Here is a 10,297-nt window from a genome sequence, read left to right on the forward strand (position 1 = left end):
GTGTTTTACAGCAGGATGATTGAGAATTTTTGCAAATTTGGCATCAGCGTGGACATTATCTTGTGTGACTTCTCAAGTAAAGTTTCACCTGCTCTATCAGGTGATTTTTTCAAACGATTAAAAGATTTTCTCCCAATTGTGTTCTGGGCCCAGTCCTTTTCCTGAGTCATAAATTAACTCCTTTCTGTATCCATCATGTCTATCCTATGCATGGCATGCTGCCTCTTATTCCTCCCCACACCCATTGTTTCTCCTCGTCTGCGTCTGTCTCTTTCATAAGCCTTGACTACGTATAAAAACGTAAAATAAAAAGTGTTTCATGAGCTCACATGATTTAATGAAGGATTTTACACAGATTTTGTATTTGCATGGACATTCTCTTTGTTGGTAATATCCTTGGGCTCCATTGTGAATTTCCACATGTTTTTAAAATGGCATGACCGATTTAAAATATTCTCTGCAAACTGTGCATTTGTATCGTCATTCTCTGTTGTGAATTGGTATGTGCCTTTTAAGGGTGGATGACTGATTAAAACATTTTCCACAACTTGTGCATTTGTATGCACGTTCATCATTGTGAATCATCATGTGTGATTTAAGGTTGCCTGACCACTTAAAAGATTTTCCACAACTTGTGCATTTGTATGGGCTTTCTTCATAATGCATTATCATGTGTGATTTGAGGGTGGATGACCGATGAAAAGCTTTTCCACAACTTGTGCATTTGTATGGCCGTTCTTCTTTATGAATTATCATGTGTGATTTAAGGTTGGATGACCGATTGAAAGATTTTCCACAACTTGTGCATTTGTATGGGCGTTCTTCATTATGAATTATCATGTGCCTTTTAAGGTGGAATGGCCGATGAAATGATTTTCCACAAGTTGTGCATTTGTATGGGCGTTCATCATTATGAATAAGCATGTGACTTTTAAGTTGGGATGGATGATTAAAAGATTTTCCACAACTTGTGCATTTGTATAGCAGTTCACCATTGTGAATCATCATGTGCCTTTTAAGGGTGGATGACTGATGAAACGATTTTACACAACTTGTGCATTTGTATAGGCGTTCAGTGTTGTGAATAATCATATGCCTTTTAAGTTGGGATGGATGATTAAAAGATTTTGCACAACTTGTGCATTTGTATGGGCATTCACCGTTGTGAATTCTCATGTGTGTTTTAAGGTTGGTTGACCACTTAAAAGATTTTCCACAACTTGTGCATTTGTATGGGCTTTCTTCATTATGAATTAGCATGTGTGATTTCAGGGCGGATGGCCGATTAAAGGATTTTCCACAACTCGTGCATTTGTATGGGCGTTCAGTACTGTGAATTATCATGTGCCTTTTAAGTGAGGATGACTGATGAAATGATTTTCCACAACTTGTGCATTTGTATGGGCGTTCATCATTATGAATACGAATGTGCCTTGTAAGGGTGGATGACTGATGAAATGATTTTCCACAACTTGTGCATTCGTATGGGTTCTCACGATTGTGGCTTTGCAGGTGTGATGTAAAGCTCGATGAATGACTGAAGGATTTTCCACAAGTTTTGCATTTGTATGAGAGTTCATCTTTCCCTTCTTTGGGAGCCTGGTGAAAATTATTACGTGCAAACAATTCATTATTCGTATTGTTGCATTTGAACAAAGTCCTCTTGTTTGTTTCAGTTGGCGAACCCTGTGGCCGTGTGTCTATGCTGTTCATAAAAGTCGGTGTAGTCTCCCTTGTAGATTCAACTGATCCACCTGTAAAAGCAACATTACACGACCTGTAAAAAAAATCTGATTTTGTTCAATACTCGTAATATTCTGACAAACATTCGCAAACATGTACATATGTATTTGTTCCACTGCAAAAAAGTAAACATTATTATTGATGTAAATATACAGTTCTGTGCAAAAGTTTGCGTTTTTCACAAGACATTCATAATTTAGAGCAGCGTTTCCTAAACCCATGGTCGTGACCCAAACGAGGGTCGTGGGACAGTCTCAAAAAATGAAATATTAGTGTTATAAGTGCCAGTGAAGTGTTACTTCACTGGCACAATATTAAGAATTATTGAAATAGTAATTAAAGTAGAATAGTTGTGCATAATATAGCATCTATTATGTTTGGAATCCACGTGTTATAATTCACATGCAATTTATGTTTGGAATTCACATGTTACAGTTTATATGTATGGGAAACGGAAGTGACGGTTGGTTTTGGAGAGTGGGAGGAGCTAAGGAAATACAGGGTGTTTGGAGGTCTAATGGGCATGCTGTGCTGTGTTGGGATTTCGGATTAAAACGTTGACGTCACCATCAAGTTTGTTTTGGGTAATTGCTGGATAAAACAGCATCCACATACACTTAATATAATTATGTTAGAGTCTGTTCACGTCCAATACTCGTGCATCAAGCAGACCAGCGAGGAGCCTGTTGTAAAGTAGCACTTTTATCTGAATGCGATATTACAGATGGCCATATTACAGATAGTTTAGTGTTTTGAGCTTAATTATCGAATGCACCGTTTTCATTCGTTAAATGTTTTTATTTAAATTTAAAATGTTTGATTTTTATACATTCATAACTGTTCCAGATTAGTTTTGTCATTTGAGTTTATTTTATGACATTCTGTTGCCAAAATTTCTTTATCATTCTGAATCATTGAATAACATACTAGAAAACCAATTTTTCGCATGTAAGAAATTCAATTTTCACATGTGTCAACAGTCCCCAATCTGACAGTCGTGCTTTCACATGTTTACTGAAGGTTGAGGTCTATTTACTACAAACAAAGTAAATATTTCCTGCATCTTACTTGTCTTTATTTATGTGTGGTTTTTGATGAATGTTACTGTGTGTGGAGTCAAATGATATAATAATTATTAATAATTAACTTTACAATTGGTTATTTTTAACTTTTTGAACAATTTTCAATGTTTTCTAAAAATGTTATAATTTATAACTTTTCATTCCAGGTCTGGTCTTTAACTGGAAAAATGGCCCAACGAAAAACACAACTGCTGTATATGCCTGAGTTTTTGAAATATGGCTTCACCGAGATGAAAGAAAAATCTGGGAATGTCCGACCTCAGTGTGTACAACGCCTGCAAGTCCTCGTCAATTAATCGATGAAAGAAAACAATTTGAAGTGTCATTTGCATTCAGTTCATCCAAACTTTGTCAAAAAGCCACTGAGTTACTGGGAGGACAAAGAACAGGTAAAACGAAGTCAGATTGTTGCTCCCTCGAGTTCAGCCTTTTCTCTGGAGAAAGCTTCCTTGGTGTTGTAGTGGCTACCTATGAAGTGGCATGGTATATTGCAAGATGCAAAAAGGCCTAAAATATTAGAGAGGAGCTGGTGAAGCCAGCAGCAGTGGCAATGGTGAAAACTGTTTGCGGAGAAGATGTTGCCAAGAACATTGAATCGGTACCACTTTCTGACAATAGCATCAAATGGCAAATTGATCTCATTTGAGATGCTATTTTGGCTCACCTGATTGTGGCACTGAAAAAAAGCAGGAAATTTTCGTTGCAGACGGATGAATCAGTAGTAGACGTTGGAGGTGACGCACAATTTATGGTTTTTGTAAGGTACAGAGGAGAAGATGAAATTCTGGAAGAATTTCTTCTCTGCAATGCCCTGTCAAGTACCACCCCTGGAGAAGACATCTTTAATATGATAAACATTTTTTTCAAGAAACATGATCTAGACTGGTTGAATCGTTTGGCTGTGTGCACTGACGAAGCTCCATCTATGATGGGAAGTCGTTTGGGGTTTGTTACTCATGTTAAAGCAGAAAACCCTGATATCATAATTCACTGTTTCGTACATCGGGAAAACCTTGCCACTCAACGTTTGCAACCGGACATCCATGTAGTTCTCAATAATGCTTTCCAAATTGTGAATTTCATCAAGGCCAGGGCTTTAAACACGCATTTTCCATAAAGTGTGTGAAGAGATGGGATCAGATCACCAAGTCTTGCTGTTCCACTGTCATGTCCGTTGGATCTCTCGAGGGAAGTTTCTCGGAAGAGTTATTGAACTAGAAACGGAAATTGATTTTTTTTTTTACGTGAGAAGAGACATGCACTGGCAGACTGCTTTAAAGATGCTGCTTGGCTGGCAAAGCTTGCCTGTTTGGGTGACATCTTCATGCACCCGAATGAACTGAATTCAGACATACAACAACAACAACAACAACAACAACAACAACAACAACAACATGCATTTTAAGGCCATTTTCCCTGCTAGAGTGGGGGTTAGCCTTGCGGTCCCCATGACAATCTTCTCCATTTTGCCCTATTTTCTGCATCTCTCCTTGTTAACCCCCTTGCCCGCATTTCTTCTTCCACCATCTTTAGCAAAGTCTTTCTCGGTCTTCCCCGTCCTCTACTCTTCCTTCTACATTACAAAGAACTACAAACTGAATTCAAACATGCAGGGCCATAATTATACCATGGTGGAGATGGGTGAAAAAAACTTGCTCTTTGGAGAGAAAAACTGGCTAAAGGAAAAACGGATACTTTTCTAGAACTGAGTGCTGTGCTGGAAGATGCGTCGGAAATATCACTTGTTGACGTGCAAAGTATTTTTGAAGATCGTCTGAAGAACCTTCAGGAACAAATGGACAGGTATTTTACAGAAAACGTCGACCTCAAGAAGCATAGTTGGATCGGAAATGTGTTCAATGTGGACGTCAGTGAAGTCGGAGAAGATATTCCAGGATTTCAAGAAGAACTTGTAGAACTCCAGGAAAATCAAGTGCAGAAGCAATGTTTTGAAAAGCTCCCGTATTTGAAATTTTGGACCCAATTGGAGGATAAGCTCATTCTAAATATATCTCTGTGAACAAGGATTTTCAGGTCTTGTTGCAATCAAAACTAAAGCAAGGAACCGCGTGGATCCTCATCATGACTTGCGGTGTGCTCAGTCCATCAGCATAAAACCAAACTTGGAGGAGCTTACCCACAAAATGAAACAGTATCAGAGTAGCCACTGAGAAAATCTTCGTGTAATAAAGTCTCATTTTCATGTGAAATGGTTTTTTCATTCTGTCCAATTAAAAACTATGAAGTGTGTGTGTGTGTGTGTGTGTGTGTGTGTGTGTGTGTGTGTGTGTGTGTGTGTGTGTGTGTGTCCTTGTGTGTGTGTGTGTGTGTGTGTGTGTGTGTGTGTGTGTGTGTGTGTGTGTGTGTGTGTGTGTGTCCTTTAACACTTGAGACCCAAAAGATCCCGAGGACCCAAAACACCCAGATGACCAAAAGTCCCCGACGACCCAAAAGTCCCCAAGGACCCAAAAGGACCCAAAAGACCCTGATGCCCCAAAAGTCCCCGAACACCCAAACCATCCAAAAGTCGCCGAGGACCCAAAAGACCCAAAAATCCTTGATGACCCAAACGACCCAGATGACCCAAAATACCCCAAGGACCCAAAAGACCAAAAAGTCCCCAAGGACCCAAAACGACCTAAGAACTAAAAAGACCCAGATGACCAAAAAGTCCCCGAGGACCCAAAAGTCCCTGAGGACCCCAAATAATCCAAAAGACCCCAATGACAAAACACCCACAGGACTCGAAAGACCTAGAACACCCAAAATACCCAGAGTACTCAAAGGACTCCGAAGAACCAAAAGTCCCTGGACCCAAATATCTGGAGTCCCTGGAGAGGACCCAAAATACCCCCAGGTCTGGGACACAAGTATGCTACAAGTCTGGCATGCAGGAACCAGCAGTAATCACCCATCATGTTTGGGTTGAACAGGCCTTGATACACAGTTTCCATGACCGAAATGTCTTGGTGGAACCTTTCGCCATGGCAGGCAGGTATGCTACAAGGCATTAAGACCAATGAAAACTTGGTACAATGGACCAACTATTAAATTTAAAAGGATAAAAGCACACCTGACACAAGGCTGAGGATTAAGACTTTGGTACGCTCACCAAGCCTCAACTCAAGTGAGGCTGCACTGTCAAATAAACTGTTCCAACCCCGTCAAACCGTTCGACGGAGGAAATTTTAACTTGACAACACATTACATAACCATTTGACAAAGTGCATATTGAACGAACATTGAAAACCGTGCTAAATTAGAATCATTTTAATCGCTTCAGCCTTTATTGTGTTCAGCTGGTGAAAAAAAGCGAAGAAGCAGAAGTACAATTAGTCGTTTTAACGATCTCCAAATTTCTACTTCAGCGATTTATTCTGGCATCTCTATCAGGTTGGTAGTTATGAAAACACTCAAACGAGAATAAAAGTTAGTTTGTAAAGGCTTATGAATGTGTGCTCTAAGACAGACTCTTTGGTACAACGGACCAAAGTATAATTTGTACAAATTTACCTCAGAAGTGGAGATGGATGCAATTACAAATTTGTAAGACTGCGTGGGGTAAAGTATTGTTAAGTTTAAGGGGGGTAGGCAATGGAATACCTTAGGTAAGGTAGGATTGTATAGGGTAGTGTGCTCCGTATGTCGTGTAAGCCACCTTCATGTACTTAAGTCAGGCCGGATGTTTGGTAAGATCATATATTTGTCTCCTTGTGGGGGGTGGAACTATGCTAATTAGTTAGGGTGAAAGGGTAAGTCCCTGTCTGTAAATTGCATCTGTGCTTTTTCCTTTTCCTTATGACAGACACCACACCAGCCGTGCACTCTGCACCTATAATAAATAAACCCTAAATAAAGCCACCGGATTCAGACATTTGAACACAACCACTGACGCAACCAGCCGAGTCATCGCAGGGGCCAGCAGGAGGGGCCGTGAAGCCCCACCCCGAGAGGTGATGATTTGTCAGGGCAATGAACTGCTACGATGGACTCTGATTGGAGTGTGCACGGACGTCATCATATGACGTTCAAGCACCAGGGACAAAAAGTCGAAGAGGCCGGCCGCCATTTTACTCTCTTGGTCCCGACATCCATAGCGAACGGTCGCTTATTATTTGCTCTCTCTTGGTTTCGACGTTCGTGGCAGGCGGTCGCAAGTTGTGCGCTCTCTCTCTTGGTCCTGACATTGATGCGAGCGGTCACATTTATTTTCCTGCTTCGTGTTCCGACTTTCGTAGTGACCAGTCCTTCTTCTTGGTTCAGGGAATACGAATGGTTCAGATCTCTCCTCTTCATGCTAGGTTTCAATACAAACAGTCGCAGCTCGTGCGCTCTGACTCGCTTGTTTTGTAGTTGGCAACGTGGACAGGCGCAGTTCATGCATACCCTTGGCGGATGCATCCTTCCATTGTTTCACCTCAGTGCTAAGAGGAACGTCGGGGCTTGGTGCGGCTAAGCAGGAAAGAGCGCGGGCCTGCTTGCTTCACGTTCGGCGGCTGGCGGGTGAACAGACTTGGCGCCAATGCGCGTGCTTTCTCGCACAGGGACGCAGGACCTGTGACGACCCCGGGCAGTCACGGACGCCAGCGGAGTGCAGGCAAACGCACCACATGCATTTATTATTTTCATTTATTCATCCCTGTGTCTGTTTTACGAGTCCGTATGGGGGTGCCCCAATTGGGAATTTTAGTTTACTGTGCATTAAAGCCTGGTGTTGGCTGAGCGGTTAGGGTGCCGGCTTGGGATCCTGAGTTTGAATCCCGGTCGATCGCTGAATTAACGCCAGGGGGGCTGACTCAGCCTGTCATCCTTCCGAGGTCAGCAAATTGAGTACCAGCTTGCTGGGATGAATGATCCCGGTGTGTACCCTGATTTAGAATAGGTAAACCGTATCCCTGGGCATCGTAAGAGGCGACCAAGGGTTGGCGTCAGGAAGGGCATCCGGCCATAAAAACATTGCCTCAAAAAGGGAACTATGAGGTCATGGGGCCCGCAAGGCAAGCCCCAGCTCTCGTGGGAGAAAATGGCCTTAAAATGATAATTCATTCATTCATTCAGTTTACTGTGCATTCTTTGTTCCCTGGCATTATTTTTATTAAATCCATTATTTGTTGAACTTTCATTCCTTGTCCTGTCCCGTTTAATTGTTGGTGGATCGGAGAAACCCCATGAAGCGTCCCACCGTCCAGGTAAGCTCGTCACCCTCCACTCCCGCACATATAAATAACACCGCCATCGTTTATTTGAACGCCTCTGAATTTAAGCTCGATCGGCCACCCGTCACCCTGGTGAGCTTAATCCCCCTGGTGAACGCGACAGTATTCTATGAATACCATCTACTTTGCACTCAGTAATTGGATACAACTTGTGGACATTATGTGGTTCATGTGTGGCGATAAGGCAGTGGTAACGCATAATTTAGACACTCACGTTGACCGTTACCCTGTAAAATCCGGATCCACCCTTGATAAACGTACAACTCTTCTTCCTCCACAACACACGACTTTTCTTCTTCTCTTTTCTATCCCATGTTACTTCTATGGTTCTCACCCCTACGTGTATTACCAGATCGTTCCTTCCAATTTAAAAGTTTTATTCACAACAATATTATACCCTGAATAAAAGCGAGGAGGCTAAAAAGGAGATCCGACATGCCAAGCCAGAAGATGCACCTTCCTCAATCTGTCTTGAAGACCTCGAGAGAAGATCAAGACCGAAGCTTGGCATTCGGTTAAACACCAATGGTGTGGATCAGTTCAACAATCTGCACGTAATTACGTTCTGTTAGCTGAAGTATCAATGCAAATTCGATTGGTCGTCGACTACCGTCCTCCATGATGTGAGATAGTGCAGGCCCAACTCCACATTAAGAAGCTTCCACCGATGGGACCAGGGGTTTATCACTACTGTCATGAATCAAAACATCAAAGGATGTGAGCAAGCCCTTTGTTTCCCGGAAAGCCTTACTCTACTGTTCTCTGAGAGCTGCCTCAACATTGGCGAGTCTGGCACTTCACTTGGGCAGATTGACAGGGACTGCAAGCAGCCATTTCTCTTCAATGGTCTGAAGTTTGCAAGTCTGATCAAATAATTCAGTGACTATTATTCAGTATTCAGTATTCTCTCAAGCAGCGTTTTTACCGTGAAAGTTATGCAGGTCCTTGCTATTATTTTCAACGATTTTGTCTTAAAATTGCGAGTTGGACAGGCGACTGGGATGGATTTCTGTGAAGTCGGTGACAGCATGATAGATGAGCGGAATGTGTTAAATATTCCGCTGTTTCGATTTGGGAATGCCCATTTTGCTTTTATTAGCGGGTGTATGAGAGGAGAGGGGAGAGAGAGTAAACAATGGAGAGATTTTGAAGGGGGGATTGAGGAGTTGCGGTGGGGAGGGGTTTAAAGGTTTGAAGTGGGAGGGGATTGATGCCTTAGGGTTGGGGAGTGGGAGGACCTGGTGTTGGGGAGAAGGGAGAGTAAAAATGGGACAGAGTTGGGAGCGGGAGCTACAGGCTTTGAGGAAGAGGGCTTTAAGTGGGAAGGGGGACAGTTGAGGAGTTGTCAGAATTGCATGTCAGATTACTCAGTAAAAATGTCATTGGCCACAGGTGTGTGAGTGGGTGTGTCACTGTAGGCAGGAGACACAAACACCCTCTGGGTTATGTGCTCATGTGTTTTACGGCAGGATGATTGAGACTTTTTGCAAATTGGGCATCAGTGTGGACATTGTCCAGTGTGACTTCTCAAGTAAAGTTTCACCTGCTCTATCAGGTGGTTTTTTTCAAACGATTAAAAGATTTTCTCCAAATTGTGTTCTGGGCCCAGTCCTATTCGTGATTCATAAATTAACTCCCTTCTGTACCTGTGGAAGTGGGTTAAATAATAACTGCCAGTCGTGTGCAATCAGGAAAGCAGCACTTGTGGAACCATGTGATTACTGCACTCATGTGGTTGAAGGCTTTTAATTAAGGGAGCATTGAACGGGCTTTTGTCAGTATGTGAACTTCCTGTTGACGAGCAAAAAGAGCTTGATATCTGCTCGGAACAAATTCAAGGTTGGCCACTTGGTTCATATTATCTTTTTGGCATGCTTGTGTGCAACTTTGTTGAGAAGGTGTGGGCCGACCTGCATTCCTATCCTGTGAGTGAATTTTGCCAGCATATTGTACTTTGTATAAATGTGACGGCTTAACAACCATCACTTCAGAGATATGCAAGGGTTGCGTATATATTATTTCTTCACGTAGATGCTTATCTCCGCGTACAAAAAACTCTGAATAAATTCCTCTGTATCAGTCTGAAGTCTGTTGGTGACCCATTCCAGTGAGAATGGCCTCCACTTATCAATCATGTCCACGCTATGCATGGTCGGCTGCCTCTCATTCCTCCCCACACCCATTGTTTCTCCTCGTCTGCGTCTGTCTTCCATGAGCCTTGACTATGTATAAAAAGCTAAAATAAAAAGTGCTTCA

The 10,297-nt window shown here is 42.3% G+C and overlaps 1 protein-coding gene across 1 annotated transcript; it reads right to left on the reverse strand.

Moving 5' to 3' along the window:
- Positions 1-324: 324 nt before the first annotated feature.
- Positions 325-3,600, reverse strand: LOC137424259 (uncharacterized). The gene is made up of 2 exons (XM_078773775.1): positions 3,490-3,600; positions 325-1,754 (listed from the first exon to the last, which is right to left on the reverse strand). Exon 2 carries the CDS (start codon positions 1,711-1,713, stop codon positions 481-483), a length of 1,233 nt encoding a protein of 410 aa, XP_078629901.1. The 5' UTR covers positions 1,714-1,754; positions 3,490-3,600; the 3' UTR covers positions 325-480.
- Positions 3,601-10,297: the final 6,697 nt, after the last annotated feature.

The sequence above is a fragment of the Myxine glutinosa genome, chromosome 3, assembly GCF_964187855.1.
Source record: "Myxine glutinosa chromosome 3, kmMyxGlut1.1, whole genome shotgun sequence".
Lineage (NCBI taxonomy): Eukaryota > Metazoa > Chordata > Myxini > Myxiniformes > Myxinidae > Myxine > Myxine glutinosa.